General features: G+C 43.2%; 1 protein-coding gene across 2 annotated transcripts; it reads right to left on the bottom strand.

Moving 5' to 3' along the window:
* Positions 1-1,002: 1,002 nt before the first annotated feature.
* Positions 1,003-26,440, bottom strand: WSB1 (WD repeat and SOCS box containing 1). Of its 2 annotated transcripts, none has more exons than XM_057317916.1 (9): positions 26,102-26,431; positions 19,564-19,732; positions 17,048-17,316; positions 15,739-15,870; positions 14,404-14,504; positions 11,981-12,153; positions 11,353-11,466; positions 4,410-4,456; positions 1,003-3,427 (listed from the first exon to the last, which is right to left on the bottom strand). In XM_057317916.1, the coding sequence occupies exons 1-9, from the start codon at positions 26,139-26,141 to the stop codon at positions 3,294-3,296; spliced, it is 1,179 nt and encodes a 392-aa protein (XP_057173899.1). In that variant the 5' UTR covers positions 26,142-26,431; the 3' UTR covers positions 1,003-3,293. The 2 variants fall into 2 exon arrangements, with proteins under 2 accessions (XP_057173899.1, XP_026373459.2); XM_026517674.4 differs by lacking the exons at positions 1,003-3,427; positions 4,410-4,456 and adding exons at positions 8,258-9,467; positions 9,914-10,021 and having other exon boundaries at positions 26,102-26,440.
* Positions 26,441-27,877: the final 1,437 nt, after the last annotated feature.

Below are 27,877 nucleotides of genomic sequence, written 5' to 3'. Positions count from 1 at the left end.
CCCAGGCAGCCAGGTAGGGCGCCCACCGGAAGTGCCCCCAGGGTTCTCCCTGGTTTCTGGTGCTCTCGCCCACAGCCCCTCCCTTTGAAGTTCCCCTTGCTGTGGCGACTGGGGGCCACTGGTTCCAACAAGAAGAGTGAAAGGCAACAGCACCTCAGTTCCCCAGTCTGGGCTCTGCTGTGAATTTCACCTTGTCTGGAAATCCAGTTGACTTGACTTCAGGAAAATGAAGGAGTTTGAACCAGATCGGTGGTTTTCAACCTACTTCTGTGTGGCCTGGGTTGTGGTTCAGACTCAGAATCTCCAGGGACAGGGCCTGGCAGGTATGTTTTCAGAAATTCCACAGGTAACTCTTATGGTCAACACTGGCCTTAACTTACCCGTTCTCTGGTGAGGGCCATGGGGCACACTCACTGGGAGCTCTGGTGAGCTCGGGATAGAACCCCAGTGCTAGCTATCCCAAGAACTGGCAGCTTCATAAAGAAAAACTTAATCACCGATATTGTGCTGTAGGCCAGGCCCTACTCCAGTCTTCTAACTAGCAAGTCCTTTAACCCCGATAACAACCCTGTGAGGGTGGAACTATTATTACCCCCATTTTACAGCCAGGCAAACAGAGGCACAGAGAAGCTCCGTTCCTGCCTGATGTGCCACAGCTAGTTCGAACAGAGCTGGGTGCCCACCTGGCAGTTTGGCTGCGGACTCTGCCATCGACCCGCTTTCTTGGCTGCTCCTGTGATAAGCCCAGCAAAAGGGGGGGTGAAGAGTGATCCTGCACAGAGCCCATAATAGAGACTAGGAGAGTGGCTTTCCCTTAGCTTTCCCATCTGCTTCCTAGACTGGGCTTCTCTGAGGGCAGGAACTGTGTCCTAGTGTCCCTGGCACCGGGTCTGGTCTGGCGAGAGGCAAGGGCTCAGGTGCTGCTGAGTGGACGAATTGTAACAACACAAGGGGCTCCCTGCATGGGGTTCATTCAACTGGACACAACCCAAGAAGTGTTGAAAGCCAAGACTTTTTATTACTTGCTACGAGGAAGGAGACAGGGAGAGCTCACAGAGCGCTGGCTCCCCGTGGGGTTAGCGCAGGAAGCTTCGAGGCCGTGTATTAGGGGGCGGGGCAGGGAGCTTGCATATACATTAAGAGACTTACACATTCTCTATTACTTAGGCACTGTGGTGCCATTGCGCATGCCCAGCGTGTCAACAGGCCGGTGCATTCGCGGTATGTTCAAAAAATGGCAGCAAACCCGCCCATGGGAGGTGATCTTAGTATTCACATGAGCTTAAGGTAACTTCAGGACAGCTCTGCGCAGGCCCTTAGCTCCAAACCGCCTGAAACTGGCTCCCATAAGGGGCTAAAAGGTGAACCGTCAACACAACCCCTCGCTGGGTGTTGTCTCGTTGGTGGGGGCTGCTGGTCCTGCCCTGGTGTGTCCCTTCCTCCTCCTCCCTTTTACTGACAGCTTTCAGCCCTCTGATGGGAGTAGCTGCCCCTTGCCTCCTGGCTAACAGGATGAATGCCCAAAGGCAGGCAGGAATGAATGAATGACTGGGTGAGTGCATGAGTGACGGACAAGTGCTGGAATAGAGGGAGGGCCGGGATGCCAAGGAAGCCAGGGGACAGTCACTGCCTGGGCAGAGGCGGGGCAGGCCTGAGAGGGTGGTTGTGTGTCTGGATGGGTGCAGCTGAAGTGTCCCCCAACAGGCAGTCTGCACACAGCCCAGCTCAGGGAAGTGGCCCCGTACTGGTCCCAGCAGAAACGTCTGCCCGCCCCAGCTACAGCCTCCCCAGCACCCCGCAGGCTGTCTGCCTTCCCCTCCAGCAGCGGAAGGAGGCTCCTCCCTGGGCCGCAGGACTTGTGTCTTAGGGGCAGGAAGCTGTGCTCCATTCCACCCAGTTCTCCTCCTCCCCGTCCATCCCTCCCCATCATCTGCCTGCTCACGGGAGGCCCCCATTGGGGTGCGGCTGTTTCTAAGGTCTTTGGCATTTATTTCCGAAACAACAAAACAAAACACTTCAAGAATGGCTGATATGCTTAAAAAAAAAGTCTCTGGTTTGCCTCAACTTTGTCTGGGGAAGGGGATAAGGATAAACACCCAAGGCCCCTGTTGCTATGGAGATGTGCTCCCTTAGGCATCATCATAACGGGGCGGCTACTTTGGGCTAGGCGCTATGCTAAGTGCTTGTGGGGCTTGACCTCCTTTCTTCCTGATAACCTGGGGTTTAGGTGCTAGGATGATGTCCAATTTCACAGGTGAGGGAGAGACCGTTCTGGAGGTGAAGGGACTTGTTCAAGGTCACACAGCTACGATGTAGAGCAGAGATTTTAAACCAAGTGTTTCTTGACTCTGAAGCCAACGGAATTGTAAGTATATAACCAGACTGCCTTGGCCTCGTCGGCAGATGTCTTGATGGCCTCCCAGTATTTATGTAGTGCTGAGAAAACAGGCTGCAGTGACCCACTTTCCCCAGAAAAGTTCCAGCTAGGCACTCTACCTCTCTCTCCCATTCTCTTCCCCTCACCCCCCTTCCTCCCTCTCATTTGCGGAGGAAGATGCCAGAGATCCCCTACGTTGCTTCTGGGAAGAGGAACAGTACGCAGTTTTTTGTACTTCTCCATGTAGCTTGACTTTAAAAAGTCATCAGCATTTACCTTTAAAAACAATAAAATCATGAAGACAGTACTTTAAACATCCATGTGGAGATTTGCATTTACTGAGCACATCTTTACGTTCCGATCCTACTTTGCTCTGCCTGCCAGGAAGCTCCAGGTGGAACTCTGTGCGCACGGCAGATCACACAACTGTTCTGTCTTCCTGGCTCCTCCCTCCACCCCTTGCTATGGGGGGCTCGGCTTTTTGGCAGGTTAGTTAAGGCTCTCGGCCTGTTTCCTCATGTATAAAATGGGGAACACAATACCTGCCTCATGGGGTTGCCGTGAGATTATATAGGGAAACGCTTAGGGCAGTGGTTCCATCACTGTGTTAGCCATTTTTCAGTTTTAATAGATTTTCATTGTCCAACCGTTTTTCAGGAAGGGCTCACAGATGTTCTCCCCTTTCACCTTCACTGCCTTACCTCACCCTTCATGCATCGTCTGTCCCCCATCTGTCCCCGGTGTCTTCTACTTTTGATGTTATCTATAACATCCCATTGACCTTTTAATTCTGTATAAATTCCACTTTGTCATTCATCAAATCCTAGATGCCACTGATTATAATCTGTACCACGAGGGTGTACCACTTAGAAAGAACAGGGATACCTGGGTGACTCAGTCCATTGAGCATCTGCCTTCAGCTCGGGTCACGATCCCAGGGTCCTGGGATCGAGTCCTGCATCGGGCTCCTTGCTCGGCGGGGAGCCTGCTTCTCCCTCTCCTTCTGCCTGTCGTTCCCCCTGCTTGTACTCGTTCTCTGACAAATAAAATCTGAAAGAGAAAAAAAGAAAAGGAAAGGAAAAAAAGAAGAGAAGGAAGGAAAGAAAGGAAGGAACTTAAAGACACCATCATTTCTAAAATTTATCCCAATTTGAGTTGTTCAAATGCGGAGGGATAAAAGTGTAGCTTTTAATCCATGAATGTGTTAAGGACGTTCTGATCCTTTATTTCAGACTTGGGCCTTTCCTGGCTGTGAACTGCCCCACTCCTTTGATGGTATAACCTCCCACCTGGCGCAGCGCCTTGCTAGTGGCTGGTGTTCCCGTTGGGTCAGCTCCAGGCCAGGGAGTCTAACCTCGCCGGCACAGCTGGCGCAAGGGGCTCGGGTTTCCCCTGGACCTGGCAGCTTGTCACCAGCCCTGGTGTAGATCTCTCAAGCCAGTGGCTGGGCGGCCAGCTGACTTTCTCATCTCTAGTGACTGCTCTGCTGCTTCCTGTTTCGGCCTGTGTTTGATTGTTCACATGGGTAATAAAAACGATTTGTTTGAGATAAGTTTTTTCTTTTTTTCAAGATTTTATTTATTTGACAGAGAGAGAGACAGTGAGAGAGGGAACACAAGCAGGGGGAGTGGGAGAGGAAGAAGCAGGCTTCCCGCCAAGCAGAGCCTGATGTATGGCTCGATCCCAGAACCCTGGGAACATGACCTGAGCCGAAGGCAGATGCTTAACGACTGAGCCACCCAGGGGCCCCGAGATAAACTCCTGAGGGGAACAAGAAACTGACCGACATCCAGTGCAGTTTCCCCCAGACGGTGGGCAAAGGACAGAGCTCAACAGTCATTTTCTCGTCTGCGTGGGTTTCCATCTCCAAATTAAATTTGGAGTCACTCCTTCTATGCTCATTTTTTCCGTGATTCAGGGAAAAGCAGGGTGTGTTGGGGAAAGGTTGAGCCTGACAGCATGCTGACCCCAAAGGGGTTGGCAGACACAGGCAGGGACACGCTTAGGCATCTGTGTTGACTGAATGCCTTACCTGAAGTATCGTGCCCATCCGTGGCCGTCATGGAGGGAAACGGGGCCCTGCAGACAGGAATTCAAATCCTGGATGTCATTGCTCAGTTGTATGACCTTGACGAGTAAGTTGGTCTCTCTGACCCGCCACAGCTACAAACGGGACTACTACTACTTGGGTTGTCAGAAAGCACCAGGCAGGAATGGCGATGAGCACTTGGCCAATGCTCAACAAATGGGAGTACCAACGTTGAATGCCCACCGCGTCCCTGACGTCGTGCAGACACAAAGGCTAACCGCTACTCATGTAGGGAGGCATTATTACAGCACTTCTGTATCTAGCTAGCTATCTCGAAGCTCCCAAGTTCCAAGCTGTGAAGCAGCCAAGGCTGCATCAACCTTGGGACGGCAGCCTCGGCCAGCACTTGGGCGAAGTCCTCTGGGCAGCAGGCCCTGGGGTTGAGGAACTGGGCCAACCTGCTGTATGAACACCCTCCTGACTGAGGCCAAATGGGGCCCAGCCGAGAAGACTGCGTCTTTGCCAGGGGCTGAGCAGCAGGACCCAGACGTTGTGAGCGAGCTGCTCTCTCCACCTCGCACCAGCTGGGTGGGCTGGCTCGGGGCCTCTCATCCAAATTCCCCAACACAGGGTTACTTCCATGCCTGCTAAGCAGGCCTAGGCTTTCTCATCTTTCCGTGGCTCCAACAATCAGTCACTGGGACCCAAAGGCCAGCCACGGGCCGAGCCCTTAGGAGGCTAGAGGTCCTGAGGGACGAGGCATTTACCTTCTCACTGAGGCACCAACACCTAAGGAGCAGTAACAAGTAACAGGGCAAATCTGAAAAGGCCAGGAAGTGGTGTAGAAATCAGGGTTGATGGATTCAAAGAAAAGGGCAAGAGCGCTTTGGGCCAGGGCGGCACTTCCGCCACCACCAAAAAGAGGGCATCTACGTAATGGGTCCAAACTCCAGTATCTGCAAGAACTGGAATGCCGTGAAATTCAGGAGAACGAGCTCATGTCACAGAACAGGGGATGGTGGACGCAACCCGACCTGGGGCTCCAGACCCGTCCCACAGGCCCACGGGAATGCTTGCGGCTTCTCTCCTAAACTCAACTGGTATCATTCAAGCTTGAAACCTGTCATTCCTGCCAGATGATCTCAGGCGCCTCAGAGGTGGGGAGACAGCCAGGGAACAGAGAGGGACACCTGTGCGCTCTAGCACAGCTGCCACCCGTGCAAGGGCTACGGAGGTGTTCCCGCCGGTCCCACAGAATGCTGGAATTGTGCCCTCCTCAACAGTTAAGGATCCAATGATGCAGGAGACAGGCCAGTGAATCACGTGACTTACGGGCGGAGCTTCCCATTTTGCCTTAGGGCTGATTAGGCCGAGTGTAAACTTGGGTCTTTATGGTTTTTGTTTTTAAGATTTTATTCATTTATTTGGAGAGAGAGAGAGAGAGAGAGAGCGAGCAGAGGGGAGGGGCAGAAGCAGAGGGAGAAGCACTTCCCGATAAACAAGGAGCCCTATGAGGAACGTGATCCCGGGACCCGGGGATCATGACCTGAGCCGAAGGCAGACGCTTCACAGAATGAGCCGCCACGCAGGCGCCCTGCTTTCCGTTTTCTATCAGCCTCATCCCAGGCTGTTTTATTTCTATTCTCACTAACCTTCTCGGCTTGCTTTTAGTATTCATCATCCTTATTTTCCTGCAAGAACATTTCGCTATTAAACAGCGACTGGGAAACATACACAAAGCCACTTATTTGTCACCACTTCATCTGTCTTCATTACAAGTCATTTTAACGCTATTTCCTGACCTATACTAGAGGTGCATTTCTATGGTTCACACTTTATTTTTGGAACAGATTATTTAAAGAGTCATTAGTTTTTCAGCCTCATTTAAAACAAAACAAATGATCACCGTCATCACTGTATTACACGTTTTCCTAAACAAAGTCAAAGTTAGGGTTTATTTTCAGACCAGAAGAGTGACTCCCTGCGGTATTACAGGTAGAGAAATTTCCTACATGTCTATCACCTCTGAAAGAGAAACCACAAGGGTAATCGTTGCTGTTGTCTCCAACAGGGAAATGCCACTTAATAAAAACTGAATGAAATTGCTCTTCCTTTCCCGATCCGAGCCTCAATCTTTTTACCTGACTCAACTGTTAAATGTATATAGAATGCCAAATCACAATCACACAAAGCTACCCAACTACCCGTACTATAAATAAATCAATTTACACCTTATTCAAACCAGGTATTTTGCTTTTGGCTAAAAGCAAGCTTTATGGAGCAAAGGGCAAGATGACATTGTCTACTAATCTTTATTCCTCCCAAACATCTCACCAAAAAGGTTATGATGACTATTTCTCCAGATTGCACTTTACTGCTCACGAACACCTTACTTCCAAGGGGATTTAAAAACAAAAAACCAGTATACTCCAAATTGATGCTTTGCCAGATTTTGAAAATGACCTACAATGACATGGTATTTAACTCTACTGTAGAAATTACTTGTGTTTTTATCATCTATACATTCTATAGTTAAAGTGCATTCTTAGGCCCAAACCTGGTCAGATTACTCAGAAAATGTCACTGGATTCACTTGACAGGTTGGATTCACTCGCTGGTTTCTGTCTTGTGAGGCGATCGATGTTGGCTTCTCATACTTGGGACTTTCTCAGTCAGCCACTGCCCCAACCCACAAGCACGCTATGAGCAGTCCAGGCTTTTCTGCCTTGACGGCAGTGCAAACCGGCTGAATCCAACTTGACTCTGTCACAAGCAGGCAAGGGACTTCAAGGATCATAAAGCTAAGTAAGATTTGCCAACGGAAGATCAAGTTACAGGTCTTAAAGTCATGTGATGTCATTAACATCACCTGAAATTGTGAAGGAAAGCTTGGCTGCGGCGTGTGAGGCACCCCGCACGGCACTAAAATGGGAAATCCGATGGGAACATAAATATCTCTTGCCAGTTCTCCAAATGGCATGCTTCTGGCAAATCGGAGAAGGCAGTATCGTTTTGATAAATCCTATAGCTAGAATCCGACCCGACCACATCTCTCCTACCTTCCCTTGGTCACTCAACTCTAGAGTATATCAGCCTGTTATCATCTCCTCCACAGACAACTGGGAAATTTAAGCCTGTTTCTCCTTGACTTATTCTGCAATCGTCCTTTCCCCTCGGCACTAGGACTTTCACATGAAACGGCAGCAAGCAATCCGGACTTCTCAGAGAATGCTTCTTCCAAAAATGCAATTTTTACCTGATCAGATATGTTGGTTGGAGAGTAATTTCATGGTGTGAAGAGTAAGTAATAGTACCTTATCATTTTCAAATTATAAAGCAGACGTATTACAAAGTAAAATGGGATTCTCAAGAAATGGGCACATTTTCTACTGGCTTTCAAATTTACACCTTATACCCTTCACAGAGCCGAGTCTAAGAACTGCCAGATGATTTCAGTGGTAACAACCAAATCTTTAAGAGCACACGTGACTAATAAAGTTTTGCTTCTTTTGCCTCCTCAAAAGGCCCACATCACTAGACTTTCCTCTGGCTACTCTAACCAGATAGACTTACTCTAAGCCTAAAAGATTATGTTTTTCTTTTGCTCAATAGTTATTTTCCCTTGTTCCAGAGCTTTTCTGTGCTTTTAAAGTAAGCATTAATTACGCCAACAGTTCTCCCAGAACAAATCGACGTAAAGGTGGCCGCATCCATGAGGCATTAACTCTAAAGTAGTGGTGCTTGTGCTATCCATTACCCTTCTGCCTTAATCAGCTGTGGTCCTGCATCGTCTTACGCTGCAGACACACAAAAGCACGAAACTTTCCAACACACTTAAACATTCACGATAGTGGTTTTTTACAAGTCTTTAATTAAAAAATTCAAAAATATATAATCAAGCATTTTACATAATGCATACATTCTTAATATCTGCAGGTAAGATAAATAACAGAAGGCAAAAGCAGATATACTGTATTGCTTCTCTTTGGCAAATCACCAATATTTACCCCCTGCAGAAACACAGGATACATGTAAAAAAAAAAAAAAAAAAAAAAGGCATAAAAAAACAAGCAAAATCATGGTCTTAATAAACTGTCCCTTAGTACAAATAACAAAATATTTAGCAGTAATACAGTAGATGGATTTTTCAAATTGACTACAATTGGTAATACTTTATACCACGGGGTTAAAGTAGCGAGCTGCTTTCCAAAATTAAGGCCCGCAGCGGTAGTTATATAGTTATGGGGGGGGGGGCGGGTGACAACACGGGACACACACACACACACCCTCACCTTAGTTATACCCTGGCTCCGTTTTTATTTAATAATGTCACATTCAAATTCTACCTCCTGGACGCCATTCCTAAAGAAAACAAACGCCTTCCCCCATGGGTTTTACTTGCAGGTCAGATGCCTGATCCCCCACCCCACCCAAAATTGCATTTTTTAAATCCAGAAACTCTGCTTTCTTCAGCCAGTACTCACCACCTCTCATTGGCCCAGAATAAAAAAAAAAAAAAAAAAAAAATTCCTTCCATTTTACAGCAAAGCTAGATATTGCGGCTCTCCTGAAGCAATATATACACGCTGGGACTAAAAGTTAAAAAAGCAAAAGGGTCCATTCAACACATAGCAGCTTGTATCTAAATATATACATGTATGCATATGGTTTCACAGTCAAATTTTAGGAAAAAAATTTACATTTGATATGTCTGGAAATATTTCTCCTACAGTCTATAAATAATATCTTAATATGCTCGAATGCTCAAAATGCACTACAAGAATGTATCAAATTAAATAAATCTTCTAAACCTTGAAAAACAGGTACTTGAAGTCAGTCAAGCTTGAGGTCTGCGTCAAGTGTGCTCCGTCGGACCCTAGGACGGGGGAACACCAAGACCTCTAGATACGATAGGAGAGAAACTCCAAAACTTTGGAAGGAATCGGCAGCCCCTGGACCTCCTGGGTGGGCATCACTCTCCGAATTGACATCCGACACAAATGCTGAAGGCTAGGGACGTGCCTCGGAGTGGCCCAGAAATACACACTTCCATCATGTGTCCTGAACAGAAACAAAAAGAAAATCACAAGCTCAGTCACCTACGTACATGTATTTCAACATCCTCCCGCTCACACAACTAACACCCAAGGCTGTGTATGAGAGCCACAAACTACACACGAAAACCCAGTTAAGGAGGCCTAACCAATGATCTCCTCTATGACAAAGTAACAGTATTATAAAGAGCCCTTCTGGATGATTTAGTGACAATAAAATACTGGCTGCTTTGACTAAAAGCCACTTTAGGGCGCCTGGGTGGCTCAGTCAGTTAAGCATCTGCCTTCGGCTCGGGTCATGATCCCAGGGTCCTGGGACTGAGTCCCCCATCGGGCTCTCTTCTTTTCCCTCTGCCTGCCACTCCCCCTGCTTGTGCTCTCCCCCCCAACCCATCAAATAAAAGCCACCTTAAATTAAACTGCCTCTTAAAGAAAATAGAAAAATCACTCTACCCAGCAGCTAAAACACTGCCATCAGTAGAAAAGGCACAGCAAAGACCATTGCTCAAAGGTGCAACTTGAACTGGATAATCCTCATCAATTCTCCAGAACCTCACCATCCTAGAAAGGAAATAAATTGTCCAGTGAGTATCTAACAGGATATTTAAGGTAAAAGCAACATCTATACTTCAGATAAAAAAATGCCACTCTGAGTCACAAAATACACACCACACATAGACACACACGTCACTACAGCAAGCAATTACTCTAACTTCATTTATAAAATATTTTCTAGCCTATCCGTATCAGTAATTTGGATCAACTCACACGTAAGACACTATAATGCATGGCTGCCTTCCTTCCCAGTGTTCAAATCCACAATGGTCACAACCAGAATCTTTCTCCTTACACTCAATTAATATCTGACCTGAGAATCTTCATAGCCAAATGAAATTTCTTTCGCAAACAACAAGGATGTTAAACCACATTACAAAATGAAAAGACTGGGGCGCCTGGGTGGCTCAGTCGTTGGGCGTCTGCCTTTGGCTCAGGGTGTGATCCCGGCGTTCTGGGATCGAGCCCCGCATCGGGCTCCTCCACTGGGAGCCTGCTTCTTCCTCTCCCACTCCCCCTGCTTGTGTTCCCTCTCTCTCTGGCTGTCTAATAAATAAATAAAATCTTAAAAAAAAAAAAATGAAAAGACTAATTTATGAAAATACTACAATTAACAAAGCTGTGAATTAAGATTTGCCAATCTTATTTTTCCCAAAAGACAAAAAGAGTTTTACCCTCTTTTCAACACATTTAAAAAGCCCTTTCACACAGGGAGAATGCGTCTAGAAACAGCACAGACCTGATATTCAAAATCTGCACAAACAGAAAAACAGTGATTGCTGGCAAACAAAACAACCTTCTCTGTTCTGGAAAGATGACAGTGAATCACTTTCTGAATTAATGTGACCAAACTACTTAATACCGTATACCATGTGCATCATATGATAAAAGCATGAGCAAAAGGAATGGCGATGCCTAGGTTCCGCTTCGCACCAGTAAGCAGTACATCTCACTCGTGCGACAGTTCGTCTCGTAGCCTCAAATGCAGTGGACGCAAGTGACTCTGCTTTTACCATTTATTTCACTTTGGAAATGTCCTTCCGGTTCAGCCTTTACAAGATATTACTGAAAAATAAATCTGTGAGCTAAAAGCTAATTAAAAATCTACCCCGTCTGCTACACTAGTTATCACTCAAGAAACACAGGGAAAGGCGCAGATTATCTTTAGTTTACGTGGATATTCTTCTTCAGGCCAGTATTAAGACACACAACATCTCCCCAAACCCACACTGCAGAAAGGCTTTTTTTTTTTAAGCCTTAAAAATGTTTCCAGTAAGTTGAAAGCTGAAAGGAAATCTTTAAAAGACAATAGGTCAAACTATAATTCACACACTTACTTGTCATCAGCAAGGCTTGCAACATGCAGTCCATCATGACTAAAAGACACAGACCGTACCCATCGGTCATTTGCTCCTCCAGCAAATATTGGAGTAGGCGGGGGAAACAGGTGCCTGAGGTCAAATACATGTTTTCAGTGAAAATGAGAGTCACTTCAAGAAGCAAAACTACCTAGTTACAAAGTACATATGTCTTTGAATAATGTTTAAAGCGGCCTTAATGACCACAACTCAGGAGACTGATAGAGCTGATCCAAATTAAATGAAAGGAACCTTAAGAGAATTACTATCTCCTTTTTACAATGTGATGGCTGAAGACACTAAGATTAACTCCAACGTCAGTTTCAACTGTTTTTCAAAACCTTGACATGAAACTAAATGAAATGACCACTTCTACAGAGTCGTACACAGTAACATGATCTGAACAAGAGAGCCAAATCTGTTTTTAGAATTTTTATCTGAAGCCCTGCATTATTCAAGGACTTAAATAATACTGAAATTTAAAACTATGATAGACCAATTTTAAGTCTCACATGTTAGTGATTCCAATCATTCATGTAGTTTCTTAAAAGCTATACTAATAGCCAGAGATGAACCACAAACTACAATTCATTCATGCTGTACCCACCCAAATTCCATCAGAATGTCTCCAGTATGTGGATCCCAGATATATACTCGAGTATCATAAGATGCAGTAGCCAGTAATGCTCCATCAGGAGAAAAGTCACAAGCTACAACATCATGGTGATGTCCTTCTAGTTTCTGTATCATGGTATATTTATCCATATCCCAAAGGAAAACCTGTAATAAAAAGGCAAATGTTATAGCTTCATTCAGACACACAGAGGACAAAATGGCACAACTTAATCTAAAACTGCTAAATTTAATTAACATTATATTAAACATTATAAATTATGAAGAATTAAATAAAAGAATATGTATGCTCAGTGTCATAGTCAGATTAAAATCAGTCTTTAAGTTAATTAAAGTAGACATGCAAATTCTATTTCAAATGTTTCTGTTAAATGTTAATTTAAAAATAAGCCTAAACATAAAAAAGGCAATGCAATTTAACCACAAAGTTATACTGAAATCCATTTATTCCAAAAACTAATTAACTAAAAATATATACAGAAATAAATAGGGTTAAGTACTACAAACCCCCTTCTCTTTTTTTCCAGAAACTACCAAATTTTTAAAAAATATACAGACAGAAAATGTAATGTTAACAAATTGTTACTCCATTGGCATCTCCCTTTGAGATAATCACTTGTTTACAATAGGCTTGGGTCACCAACGTGAGCCTAGGAAGAGAAACAGATACTGCAAGCAAAGAGAATTTTCACAGCCAAATGAAATTTCTTTGGCAAACAACAAGGACGTTAAACCACATTACAAAATGAAAAGACTAATTTATGAAAATATTACAGTTAACAACATGTCTGTGAATCAAGATTTGCCAATCTTATTTTTCCCAAACCAACCACAACCATTAGTCATTTTAAGTATAAAACATTTAAATTACTTTAGTACAAGTTTACACATAGTTTTCGATTCTATAAGATCAGTACTTAAGACTGTGCAGAATAGTTCTGAATAGGATTCAAATGTTTACTTCAGTCTAGTTATATTAAGTACAAGCTTGGAGGTTCATAACAATCCTAATAAGACAATCTCTCCTCTTGGAGTAAAGCAATCCTTTTTGCTACTTTTTTTTCTGCACAGACACAATATTATTACTTCCAAAGAAAAATAAATAGGAATTTTAAGTTGGATCCAAGTCTTAAGGTATCTCCAACATCTCAAAGAATTCCAAAAAAATAGCACAGAGAAACCATTCGAAAGCCAATTACATTACATTAAATTGGTTTCACATGTCAGACTCCCAACTCCATGAGACTGGGAGAGAAATTACTTGGAGGAGTCAGTGGGTTCCACTGCGGGGGGAAATTACTTTAAAAAAGAAAAAAAGAAAGAAAGAAAAGCAGAAAGTGGACATCGACCAGCACCTGTGTACGTACAGTACACCTTGCAGCCGAATGCAAGGTTACTTCATCCTATGGTAAAGGTCGCCCCCAGCCCGGTAGCCAGAGATGCCACTCTTTCTGCCCAGCTAACACCATTGTGCGCCTGTGTGCGAGTGGTGCCAGCATAACCTCAATCACACCAATATTGCTGCCACCACCTGTGACAGGGAAAGCAAGAAGCATATGGAAAACACACAGCCTAAAATAGCAATGTCAATATCTAGCTTTGTTCTTCTTATGATTTTTAAAGAACTGAATACTTTTTTTCTAAACTTCCAACATTTGCAACTATCATTTTAACATACTTCCTGACTAAATAAAATGCATTTAAAACCAGACTCCCACCCCCAGTAATTCAGGGTGTATTCTGAATATCCCATGTATTTGGACTTCAACATTTTTCATAAACATATGAAGCTACTAAGATCTCTTTAACTATACTAAGAGCTAGCAGACAACTAAAAGAGGTTCATGAATAAGCATAACCGTCCCAAGAGTCACTTTACACTTCATCTGTCCACAGGAATGCTATGCAAGACAGACCATGTCGATTTCATCTATCATTCACTCTAGACATACATGAGTGCTATTTTTATTATTAGATTTTTAAGTTACTTTTTTTCAGTTAAATGTCCAGGACCAGCTGGGAATCAAAACTTTTTAAACAGCAAACTGGACAAAAAAAATAGAACAACAGAGAAGAGAATAATTAGCGGAATGTCTTAACATTTGGACTAGATCTCTTCTACAGCACATCAACTTTCCTAGACCTTAGAAAAAGTAAATTTGACATACCCCTTACTTTATACATTATCTCTGACTAAAAGCAATCCAGTTTCTCACTCCACAATCAATAACTATATTTAATTTCCCTCATGCAAATTCTCCCCCATCGTGAAATAAAATATTTAAGATATTCATGACACCGAGCACAGACTTAAATAGGTTACTTAGATTTAAAATGATTATGCACACGTTATTATAATCCAGTTCACAATGAATGTACAAGAACTTTGATACATACTGCTTTACTGGCTCCCACTGAACACAGCATAGAAGAGTCAGGAGAGAATGCACAGCTATACACCCAGTTCTGATGGCCCCTCAATACTTTCATCATGTTTCCTGAACAAAAAGAAATACCTGTATGAGCCCTGGAGGTCACTTCAAAAGAGCAGCATTTCAAAAATGTCAGAGAATGCTAAGATGCAGAGGAGGTCCATCATGGTTTGGGAGGACAAGAATATTATTTTCCAAGGCAATGGTTATTGCCCATCAACTAGAACAAGTCTCCAAACCTCAGAGTTTTGTTTCCTACTACATTCAGTTTAAGTCACAGTAATTCTAAGCAAGCCATCAACCTCGAGCCTGAGCCTGTTAGAGCACCAGTGGATCTTATTTAAATATAAGGTGTTAGCCAAACTGTAAACCTTCTCATTAGCGACTAAGAAGTGGGAAGAGATGCTCATCTCTGGTCCTCTCAAACGAGGGAGACTCTCCAAACTTTATATGCACTACAATTAACAAAATTTCAGAAAAACCTGAGTACTTAACACTAACATACCTTTTCTTTATTTATTTAAGATTTTTATTTATTTGTCAGAGAGAGTGCAAGGCAGAGGTAGCAGCAGGCAGAGGAAGAAGCAGGCTCCCTGCTGAGCAGGGAGCCTAATATGGGACTCGATCCCAGGACCCTGAGATCATGACCTGAGCAGTCGCCTAACTGACTGAGCCACCCAGGCATACCTAAGATATCTTTTATTATACTGGATGGCAAGTCTTTTGGTAATTTCTTACTTAACCTATCCAACTTATTATGATGCTTATTAGCATTTAGGAGTTATAAATCCTGGTATGTAAATGTTTTAATCTAAATTTTATTAGATTACTAAATTATGTAACTTCAAGATCTACTTAAATTTTTGCTAAGCAAATGAAGTTAACCTTCCTGAAGATCAAGGAAATAAACTAACACAGACCAGTTCATTTATAAAACCCTAAAACGGGGGGGGGGGGGACCTAAAACTGGGGCGCCTGAGTGGCTCAGTCGCTAAGCATCTGCCTTTGGCTCAGGTCATGATCCCGGCGTTCTGGGATCGAGCCCCACATCAGGCTCCCTGCTCAGTGGGAAGCCTGCTTCTCCCTCTCCCACTCCCCCTGCTTGTGTTCCCTCTCTTGCTGCCTCTCTGTCAAATAAATAAATAAAATCTTAAAAACAAAAAAACCCCTAAAATTGACAGATTTTGTCCTCATATAGTTGATACAGATCTGTATCCCCAGATGATCGACACTTCTTGACATCTCTCAGCAGTAATGTTAAGAAACTCATTCTGTTTCACAGCCTGGAAAAAAGACATACCATCATCTTTCAGGTCCCACACTCTCAGAGTTTTGTCTCTTGAAGCTGACACTAGGATCAAGCTCCCATCTGGAGCAAAAGTTAAATCTCTGACCACCTCAGTATGATCTACCAAGTTAAGGAGGAGTTTTCCTAAATGCGACAGAAGAGGGAAAAAAGACAATGTTGTTAATTTTTTTCGGCTTCTTTCTTTAAAATAGGGTTCTTTACATAAAACATATATATATATATATATATATATACACACACACACATATATATGTGTATGTAAAAGTACTTGTCAATCTCATTTCCCAAGTGCAAAGTGACTGAATAGTGCTTTTCTATCACCTTTGAAGATTCTCTATTTACACAGCTGTAAAATGGATTAGTTCCAGGATAGCAAAGCCTAAATTTATCAGATCAGCTTAAAGAGAATTTCTGAAGTGTAAACAAATTAATTTATCATCAGGAAAACCTACATTGTATCATTTTTTAATTTTTGTATAGTATGATTTTAAAAATAAAATCAAATTTTCCCTTTTCTTTTCCTTGGCCTTGGATTACTAACAGACTGTCAAACTCCCCAAAAGATTCATGTTATCTTACAACAACCTAAATTTTAAAAAATTGTCAGTGAATAAACATACTTTATTCATCTAATGTGAGTTTTGTTTTCTATGAAAACCTATGTGCTTTCCTTAAATTTTTTTCAAGAATCCAAATTTACTGACTCATTATCCTCATTCAATATTAGTATCACCTGCTGTGTTCTACTGTACATAGTTTTAATGCTCATTAAAAAAAATGCCTTCAAATTTTTGAGTATATACTATCAGCCAGAAACTGTTTTAGTCAGTGAATAACACGTTCCCTTTTAATTGCCCAAAGAATTTCACTTCTCAACCTATCTAGGTAAACTTTAGATACAATGTTACTAAAACCTTCCAAAGGTTAGACAATGATTGTTGAAAACCAGATTTGCCTTGAAAGCCTCAAGCTATCACTGAAAAAGTATATAAGAAAACACCTTGCTTATTTGAGCCATAAACTAAATCACTAATTTATAAATGATAATTAACTACATTCCTTAGACATGTCCTTCTTGCTAAAATATTCTCTGAAGAGTGACCAAGCAGTGAGAACCCTATTTTCTTAAAACAAAACTATGAGCTGAAGATGCTATGCAGGCCAATCATGAAGACACATCCACAGCCGCAATTCTTGCTTTCTGTTAGTTCAAATCCTCAAACCACATCTTCTAGTGCCTATGAGAGAGGCCCTGCATCATAAAATAATCAGGTCTGCTTTGAAAACGGTGGCTCCGTACCTGTATAGACATCCCATATTTTGATACGCCCATTGTTTAAACCTGTGGCAAGGAGCAGCTGATCTTGTCCAAATCTGAATCGATGCCATTCTATATTGACACAGCGACTCTGTTTTTCTGGAACTGATGATCCAAAAGCAAGACTCCAGACTATGTCGCCACAGTCTATAATATGTTCACGGGGCTTATTTTTCTGACCACCATCACTGTTTTGTCTTGACAATCTCAAACTGCTTGAATTGGTGATATTCTTGGTGCCATGCAAGAGACTGAAGGGAAAAAAGGTCAGATTGACATCTAGTTATTATTTACTCTGGACTCCTGCAGATACTAAATAATGATAAATGTTTATTAAAATAACCTCAGTATTATCATAGTGATACTGAATAACAACAGAATTCTATGGATGGGAAGGTGAAAATTTGCTATTAGCCATGAGGATATGACCAAATAAATTCAAATCAAAAGACATTTTTCAGCTGCTAAGAGATTAAGTTCAACAATAAAGCAATGTATAATTTCTTTGTGTCAAAAATTTCCTCAACAGCTACATGCAAAAGAATGAAACTTGACCAATCTCTCACACCATACACAAAAATAAACTCCAAATGGATGAAAGACCTCGATGTGAGACAGGAATCCATCAAAATTCTAGAGGAGAACATAGGCAGCAACCTCTACGACATCGGCCAAAGCAACCTTTTCCATGACACATCTCCAAAGGCAAGAGAAACAAAAGATAAAATGAACTTATGGGACTTCATCAAGATAAAAAGCTTCTCCACAGCCAAGGAAACAGTCAAAAAAACTAAGAGGCAGCCCACGGAATGGGAGAAGATATTTGCAAATTACACTACAGATAAAAGACTGGTATCCAAGATCTACAAAGAACTTCTCAAACTCAATACACGAGAAACAAATAAACAAATCATAAAATGGGCAGAAGATATGACCAGACACTTTTCCAATGAAGACATACAAATGGCTAACAGACACATAAAAAAATGTTCAACATCATTAACCATCAGAGAAATTCAAATCAATACCACACTGAGATACCACCTTACGCCAGTTAGGATGGCAAAAATAGACAAGGCAAGAAACAACGATTGTTGGAGAGGATGTGGAGAAAGGGGATCCCTCCTACATTGTTGGTGGGAATGCAAGTTGGTACAGCCACTCTGGAAAACAGTGTGGAGGTCCCTTAAAAAGTTGAAAATTGAGCTACCCAATGACCCAGCCATTGCACTACTGGGTATTTACCCCGAAGATACAGACGTAGTGAAGAGAAGGGCCATATGCACCCCAATGTTCATAGCAGCATTGTCCACAATAGCTAAATTGTGGAAGGAGCCGAGATGCCCTTCAACAGATGACTGGATTAAGAAGTTGTGGTCCATATATACAATGGAATATTACTCAGCTATCAGAAAGAACGACTTCTCAACATTTGCTGCAACATGGACGGCACTGGAGGAGATAATGCTAAGTGAAATAAGTCAAGCAGAGAAAGACAATTATCATATGATTTCTCTCATCTATGGAACATAAGAACTAGGATGATCGGTAGGGGAAGAAAGGGTTAAAGAAAGGGGGGGTAATCAGAAGGGGGAATGAAACATGAGAGACTATGGACTATGAGAAACAAACTGAGGGCCTCAGAGGGGAGGGGGTGGGGGAATGGGATAGACCGGTGATGGGTAGTAAGGAGGGCACGTATTGCATGGTGCACTGGGTGTTATACGCAACTAATGAATCATCGAACTTTACAAAGGAAATTGGGGATGTACTGTATGGTGACTAACATAATATAATAAAAAATCATTAAAAAAAAATTTCCTCAAAACCACTATAATCATAATAATAATCACAATAAACTTTAGCTAACCTAAAGTAAGCATAAACAAACAAAAAACAAAACAAAAAACCTGATAACTTAAGATATTAAAGTTGACACTAGAAATTACCTTAAAAATAACCCATAATAATCCGTAGTTTCCCATACTTTCTAGACCTAAGATAATATGTAATAAAGATATTAACTAAATAACCACGAAGGTCGACTGGACACAAAAACGAGGGAGAGATTAAATTCAGTGTATGATATATTTTAGAAAAACTTTCAGCAAATAAACCCAAGCAGAGGAATTTTAAGTATATAAAAAATAAATACACGATCACCATACCACTGTTATCTAATAAAATGCTGTGAAACCCAAAAAGCGTCACGTAACAAAGGTCACCTGCCCTGGCACAACGTAATATACACTACCAAGGAACCAGTAACCTGCTTTTTAATACAAAGACACAAAAGCATCGGAGAAAGTATTCTATAATGTACAAGGCCGAACGATTCTTCCCGCAAATTTTCCAATAAACATATTCAGCTTATGATTAAAATACATTTACAATGGCCTAAAAAGGAAAAACTTAAATATCAAAAATTTTATTACTCCACAGAGAAAACAGTAAATTCTACAAAGAGATACAAAATACAAAAAAGAAGAGAGTCTTACAAATTCTTAAGGCACTGGGACCACGGAACAAGCTTTACTGTACGATGTCCTTGTGACCAAGCAAAGTACGAACCATCTGGAGCAAAAGCAACAGTCCAATTTTCACGACCACATTTCTTGTCAAAAGGAGCGGCTGGAGCTAAAAGTTCACCTATAGTACGTGATCTCACTGAAAGAAAAAAATAAATACAGGCTGTCACATATAACCAATCAATGAACTTGACACTGCCTCCATATTAATTTGGGACTCTCAACTCCATTGAGCTTCCATGAAGACAAGGTATAAGGAGTTCTGATCTCTACCCTCTGAAGGCAGGTATATGGTGTGAAGACCCTTTAATGATAATAACTACTTTCGAGTTTTCATAAAGTGACTTGCCAACACCCCCCCACCTATGAGCTTGTTTAGAAAGCTTCAGTAAAAAAACTGATCAAGTGATAATAGCGTAATGATATATTACAGTTAGTAATCTGATGAAAACATGAGGCAATGCAAAAGTCAGGACTTCAGTAATTGCTAACATTTAAACTGCAACAGGCTAAACTTACTTTGTAAGAAAAGTATCTTCCAATAAGTTTATAGTTTTCAAAAACCACAAGCCACTATAAAATACAATATGATATCGTTATTCAAAGGAAAGCACTATTAAATGGTCTATTTAAACATGAATAGTCCTTTTTTTTTAAAAGATTTTATTTTTTAAGTTATCTCCACACCCAATTTCAGCCTTGAACTCATCACAACCCCGAGATCAAGAATCCCATGCTCCACTCACTGAGCCAGCTAGGCACCCCAACATGAATATTTTTTCAGGCCCAGGTCACAAAAATCACAAAGCCCCCAGAACTAGGAGGGACTTAAAGGTTACTGAGTACAATCTCCCCAGCAGTGCTTTACAATGCATTACATTGTGACCCTCAATCATCTTAATAGTGGGCCGTAAACTGGCCCCCAAATGGAAGTAGTTCTTTTGGTTTTTAAGGACAGAGAATAAACAATCTCATACATTTCTAATTTAGTTAAAAGTACTTATATTTAGGGGCATCTGGGTGGTTCAGTTAAGCGGCTGCCTTCGGCTCAGGTTAGGATCTCAGAGTCCTGAGATCGGAGCCCCACATTGGGCTCCCTGCTCAGCGAGAAGTCTGTTTCTCCCTCTCCCTCTGCTGCTCCCTGTTTGTGCTCTCTCAAATAAACAAAATGTTGGGGAAAATGTACTTAAATTTATCATTCATAACAAAAACTGGCATATTACCGGAGTATACAGAGACTTTTAGTTCTGCAGTTCACAAGCAGCACGATCCACAAGCTCCTTCTGTACGTGGTGTTCCCACAACGCAGCCAGAGCTTCCTCAACATGGGGAAAGAACCTTTGTCAGTGTATCGCCACTGCTTTCTTGGGTTGGTCTTGATTTCAAATTTTGCTACTCTTCCTTTTTAGGTATAAAATAGTATCAATTTAGTTTCCCTGTTATCTATTTTGTGATTAGTTGTCTGGTCAACTCTTACAGTGTATTTTTAGGTTTTTGGCTTGAACTTCCCAACAACTATCCTGTATGTATTGCAGTTCAAGTAAGAACCACTTATACTCTTATTGCTACAGCAGGTATAGACATACACCCCCAGCCCCCCACCCCCGCACTCGTTCAGGTGACACTTCAAGTCTCATCGTGTGCTCTGTCAACAGCCAGCGGAGCACCTGGCATATGATGCGTGATCAGTAAATATTAATTGAATGAATATAAAAGCACATATATAAGCTCCCATTCTTAAATGATTTCAACATTTCCTTGTCCAAGTTTTTGATACATTAACAAATGAGCTATGGTTTAAAAAGTAAAACGGGCGGCTGGCCGGCTCAGTCGGTAGAACAGACGACTGGTGATCTTGGGGTTGTAGGTTTGAACCCCTCATCGGGTGTAGAGATTACTTAAAAATAAAATCTAAAAAAAAATTTTTTTTTTTTTTTTTAAAGATTTTATTTATTTGACAGAGACAGCCAGCGAGAGAGGGAACACAAGCAGGGGGAGTGGGAGAGGAAGAAGCAGGCTCCCAGCGGAGGAGCCTGATGTGGGACTCGATCCCAGAACGCCGGGATCACGCCCTGAGCCGAAGGCAGACGCTTAACGACTGCGCCACCCAGGCGCCCCATAAAAAAAAAATTTTTTTAAATAAAAAGTAAAATAAAACTGAGACCCATTTTTCTATGATATTCATAAATAAGAATACCTAATAAGGCTTATTCACTTTTGTGCAGCTGACAGTATCAAAAATCTTCCTCCGTGCCACTCCACCCACCCAGTCAAATCTGACCTAAGAGAATAAGCATAATCCTGCTCTCACGTGATAGTCATACATTGAAGACAGCCGTGACATCAGCAACTGAATCTTTTCATCAGCCTAAACTCCACAGGCCTTTCAGTCATTCCTTAGGTTACATGGTTTCAAGTCCATTCCCACCTTCACTCCATCACTTTCCTGGAAAAACTCCAGCTGGTAATGGTCTTCATAAAAGTGGCACCCAGAACTAAACACAATACCTCAAGCGTGGTTTGATCAAAGCAGCAGAACCCCCACCTACTCCCACCCCAACTTTTACCAGCCGTTACATGACTTTAATATCAAATCCACAAACCAGTGACCTTCATATGCCTGCAGAATTATTTTCTTTTTTCTTTTGAAATATACAAGTGATTTTTTTTTTTTTTTAAAGGGCTTGGGGCTCCTTACACTGCGTTTCCTTATATTCCTCCAAGGCCAGTCATACAGTCATCTCACCATCGGAGTTCATGTGCCTGGCCCCTGAATTTGCAACCTCTGTCTAATCTTTTTTTTTTTTTATTAATAACTTGGGTTTCTGTTTAATCATATCTATCTTTTAAAAATCACAAATTTTGGGGCGCCTGGGTGGCGCAGTCGTTAAGCGTCTGCCTTTGGCTCAGGGCATGATCCCGGCGTTCTGGGATCGAGCCCCACATCAGGCTCCTCCACTGGGAGCCTGCTTCTTCCTCTCCCACTCCCCCTGCTTGTGTTCCCTCTCTCGCTGGCTGTCTCTATCTCTGTCAAATAAATAAAGTTAAAAAAAAAAAATCATAAATTTTAGGAGAAAAAAAATGGAACTTCACACGTCAGGGAAATAAGTTTTTAAATCCAACTGGGAAAAAAAATTTTCAACCAAAAAATTCAAGCATTATCTTAAAGAGAAAGCCCCTAACTAAACTTGATGAGTATATTCATATAACCTTTATTTCAAAAAACAAGGGCTGGCCCTTGCATTCAACTTCAAAAACATTGGTTAATTAGACGAACACACCACTCCTTTAGCAAGCAAGACTAACTTTCCCACAAAAGACAATTTTTAGTCCGTATTTTAGGATCACTCTATATTTTTCTTCTACTTTGCCCACAATCACAAAACTCCTCTGGTATAAACGGTGGAAATTAACAACCAAAAAACTGTTTCAAGTAACAAAGACCATGAAATAATAAGCTAATCTATCCTTAAATATATAGAAAGTCAAGAAATGGGGTCATTATTTTATTTTATTTTTTTAAAGATTTTATTTATTTATTTGACAGAGATACAGACAGCCAGTGAGAGAGGGAACACAAGCAGGGGGAGTGAGAGAGGAAGAAGCAGGCTCACAACGGAGGAGCCTGATGTGGGACTCGATCCCAGAACGCCGGGATCACGCCCTGAGCCGAAGGCAGATGCTTAACCGCTGTGCCACCCAGGCGCCCCGATGGGGTCATTATTTTAAAACTACCAAACAGATGCTATACTGTCACAAGTATTCATTATTAGCTTGGTGTTTCCTTGCTTGTTAACAGGCATATCAAATGATTTTTCTTTTCCAAATGATCTCCGCATCAAATGATTCAAGCACCCATTCAGATATTTACTGTACAATATTATCAATAGGGTAAGGTAATGAAGCGTTTTGAAAAAAAATTTTTTTAAGTTAAACCTTTATTACCTGCAGCTGTTTAATGTTAGTATCCTAAGAAATATAAGACTTGGGGTGCCTGGGTGGCTCAATCCATTAAGTGTCTGCCTTCAGCTCAGGTCATGATCCTGGAGCCTTGGGACGGAGCCACACTGGGCTCCCTGCTCCACAGAAAGTCTGCTTCTCCCTCTGCCCCTCCTCCCACTCAGTCTCTCAATCTCTCTCTATTAATAAATAAATAAATAAATAAATAAAACCATATATATATGACTTAACAACCTTGCAGAGGGGAAAAGCTGCCTGCCAGGGGAACTCAATAAATACAATACTACATTATCTGTACAGTAGGAACACACGATCTTGAGTTACTGCTGAACCAAGAGAACCAGATTTAGCTCCTTCTCCACATTCCTCTCCGCAATTTCATAACCAGAAAGGGAGGATCTGTGGTAGCGCCTTGTGAAAGAGGGCAGTCGCTCCAGGCAGTACTCCCTGTCACACAGGACTCTCAGCAGTCAAGGAATCTTACCTCTCTTCTCTCAGTATTTGAGAAACCAAAGAGCTATAATTAATACCCAAGAAAAAAGGGGAAAAGTTAAGTCCTTACTGAAAGATACAAAACTACATAGAGATATTACTGTTTAACTCTGTATCCAAATGGTACTTTCAAAGAAACAAACAAAAACTGGGTTTTGGGGGTTTTTTTCTCCTTAAGCTTAGAAAAGGCCAAAGTTCTTTTAGATATTTGGGACTTGGCTAATAATTTTACACTATGGCCAGGAAATAACACTGAGACCTAACTAAACATGAAAAATTTTAACTGAGGGGAGCCTGGGTGGCTCAGTCGTTAAGCGTCTGCCTTCGGCTCAGGGCGTGATCCCAGAGTCCTGGGATCGAGCCCCGCTTCGGGCTCTTCCACTGGGAGCCTGCTTCTTCCTCTCACACTCCCTCTGCTTGTGTTCCCTCTCTCTCTCTCTCTCATAAATAAATAAACAAATAAACAAACAAATAAATAAATAAATCTTAAAAAAAAAATAAAGAAAAATTTTAACTGAAAAGGCTACTCAGGGGATGTACCTTATGCAGGTATGCTCAGAAGCTCTAGCCAGCCCTTAGAAGACAGGACTGGTTAAGTTTTCAAAAATAGTTCATCGAGATGAAGTAAAACAGATAAATGAAAAGCCCATCACTTACCTGTGATACTATTGTGTAGCAGAGGAGGAAAAAAGCCCACTGGACTAAGAATAAGAACTTTTGGGTTCCACGTTCCACTTTAAGACTTACTTAATTGTCTTAAAACACAGTTAAAATAAAAAATTAACCATGAATTTTGTTTTCTCTGTATATTTAAATTCGTTATTAGAACCAGGGTTAAAGTCCCCTCCCAACCTGCCATTCAACCTTACCCTTAAGAGAACAAAAGCCCAGAATTCTAAGAGAGCTGTCTCTAGATATAAAAACTGAACCCACATACAGGATAGAGGGCCTTTTGGCTACCTCGGCTTCTCCCTCCCTCTAGAAATACCTCCTCCATATATTTGAAGGCACACATAAAGAATGGGGAAATGCAAAGGGTCTTTGCTCAGTGGCCACCTCCAATTTTCATTTAATTAACACAGTAAGTTTAGTGTTGTTTTTTTTGGGGGGGGGATGCTAAACTATTTTATTTTTTAAATGAAAACTGTACCTATTTAAGATAACACGACTTGGTAAGCTCAAGGTTTACTAAGCCTATCAACAACGCACAGCACCAACTTCCCCCAAAACTGTCTATTTTCCCGTAAGAGGGAATTTAAGTGTGAGGTGCAGTCAACGGAGCCACTGAGGCGGTCTTGACGCACAACCTCCAGGATCCGCTGCCCTGACTTCGGTGTGGCAGGGCTAGCCTCCAGACCAGTTTGTAGACAGCCTTTTCAGCGTGCTCTTCCATACAACAGATTTTCTTCTGTCACTCCACCCAACCATTCTGCTCCTCCCCGCTCCTATGCGCAGAAAAGATAATTGAGTCTCCTCCCCTGAACCGCTGCCTTCTTTAACGCCATACCGTTTTTAAAAATACTTTTTCCAGGCTGATGGCACCTCTTCGATCACATTTCTCCTTTAAGAGTGGCTGATATACATGAGGACCCCTCCCCTTTCATTACACTCAGAACACACAAGTTTACTTTTCCCGTCGTAAAATTAAGTCCCCGAGACCTGCCCAGCACTAGCCACAAGACGCCCCAGAGAATCCCAGGAGGATGGCCGTGCGCGGACCTCTTTAGAGGAAACTAGGGTCCCCCTGGGGTGGGTGTCCGCCCCCGACCACACGGTCAGGAGGGCCCTGGGCGCCCAGGTTCCCCCAGACCCGAAGATCCGCCCACTGCCTCCGCCGAGCCTGGCGCACAGTAGGCGCCGCATCAATGTTGACCCCCATCTACCCCTCGGCGACACGCACCGGCTGGGCCGCTTCCTTCCTCTTCGCTCCAGGGCTTGGCCCCGGCTCACCCTTCTCCGCTTAGACTCAGAGACGCTTCCTCCTCCGGGGACTCCCTGCCTCTCCGCAGCCCCGGCGCGCTCACCAGCACCCCTCACCCACCGTCCCATTCCTCACCGATCTCTTTCTCGTTGACCCTCGGGGGAAAGCTGGCCATCTATGGGGCACCGTCTGATTCCGGGGACGCGATGCGGACGCAACGACAGAGAAGGGATCGGCGAGCGCTGAGGGGCGTGACGCGGGCGCGGTCCCTCCCGGACCGGGGGACCTAGGGGAGGGGCGGGGGCGGTGGCGGCAGCCTCTGCCGACTGCCCCGGGAAAGTTCCGGAAGGCCTCGGACCAAACTACGGAGTCAAACACTGACAATAGACCCCGTTCCCTGCCACAAGCCTAGAGACCAAGACACTTCCTCCAACGCCGCCGACAGCAAACCAGACACTAGAGACAAAATGGCGGGCGGCGCGGGAGATAGCAGGGCGGTGCGGGCGGGGTCTCGTGACGCCACCGCCCGCGGCCCCGCCCCCCGACGCTCGGGACGTGACGGCCTGGGCTCGGCACCCCGCCCCCCACCGGGGCGCGCGGGCGTTTCTGCCAGGACTGGACCCGCTGCTGCAGGAAGAGCGCGGAGGCGGACCCGAGCTGCCTCCCCAGCTCAGCCGAGGCCGGAACGCTGAGTACGACCTGTGTTCCTAGTTCGGTCTTCCCCCCGCCCCTTCCCCAGCCCCCGGGGCCGGAGCTGTATCCCTAAGCTGAGGTGCCTTCGAAAAGGCAAACGGAGAATTGTTTAATGCATATTAGCCCAGCGCTTAAAGATGGCGTGGAATTTAAACTGGCTGAACCAAAACGAACGAAAAAGACGTTTCAGTTTTTACCCCTATTTGGCCACCTCCCCGGCCCTCACGTGCTTGATGCAAAAAATGAGATGAGACTGAACACCGATCGCTATGCCCCAGCCGGGCGGCGGTCATCCTGACCTGGGCGGCTGGTGTTTGCAAGGGTCGAGGAGACCGGGCGCGCGGGCGGCCCACCCCGCCGGGGGACCTCCCTGTGCTGCCTTTGTGCTGGCTGCTCCTGCACCCGGGCGGCCTCGCGAGGCGAGTGGTCGGCGCTGCCCCGGTCTCCGCCCAGGCAGACCCCGCGGTATCAGCTCAGACCGAGGCAGCTAGCTATTCACCAGGGCTGATGAAAGTGCCTGTCTTCCAGAACCACGTTGGTTCCCGATCACAGATGACATACTTGCATTTTAAGGGGCTCTTCTGTGGACTCTAATCCGTGTTCCAATGGAGGACATCTAAGGCTGGGAATTTCAAGTATGTGGCAGATACTGCTGGGAGAGGAGTTGCATTAGTCAAACTCTTCTGAGTTCTCAAATGACAACACGTAGAGCATGTTTGCTTTGCTTTGCATGTTAATTATTCCAATAGTGTAACGTTTAATAGCAGGTAAAAGAAATCAACCCCTGTTTATTTTCAGTCAACATATTTATTGACGGCTTACTCTGTGCAAGGCACAGGGGCTAATTGTTGAGTATTTAGAATAGAACAAAACAATTTTAATGCGGTCTTGTAGCTCAAATATCAGCATTTCTATCAGTCTATTTTCATTGTTTTAACCAATTGCTATTACTTCTGTTTACTTATACTATACCCTACAAATTCATGGAAAATACCAGTTCTTGAGTGCCTGAATTCCTTTGGTGGCTTTTGCACAATCGTTGAATTCCACTGTAGTTATTCCTGCTCTCCAACAAACTTCCTGACCATTTTCTCAACCGGAGTACAACAGTGGAATGAAAAACAATTTTATGATTTGTGTGCTCAGTGATAATATCTAATATTTATTGGAGCCGTGCTACATGCTAGGCAACTGTGCCTTAGAAGTGTTTTTGTGGAT

This window comes from Ursus arctos, unplaced genomic scaffold, assembly GCF_023065955.2.
Source record: "Ursus arctos isolate Adak ecotype North America unplaced genomic scaffold, UrsArc2.0 scaffold_24, whole genome shotgun sequence".
NCBI classification, from domain to species: Eukaryota; Metazoa; Chordata; class Mammalia; order Carnivora; family Ursidae; genus Ursus; species Ursus arctos.
Note: the sequence above shows the minus strand (reverse complement) of the source record. Positions and strands in the feature narration are given on the sequence as shown.

Coding starts and splice junctions, on each gene's coding strand:
- WSB1 (XM_026517674.4), bottom strand. CDS start 26,141: ATGGCCAGCTTTCCCCCGAGGGTCAACGAGAAAGAGATCG. Junction 14,505..15,738: donor GTGGGACCTGAAAGATGATG/GTATGTCTTTTT, acceptor CTTTTTGTTCAG/GAAACATGATGAAAGTATTG. Junction 10,022..11,352: donor GCAAGCCTTGCTGATGACAA/GTAAGTGTGTGA, acceptor TTTCCTTTCTAG/GATGGTGAGGTTCTGGAGAA.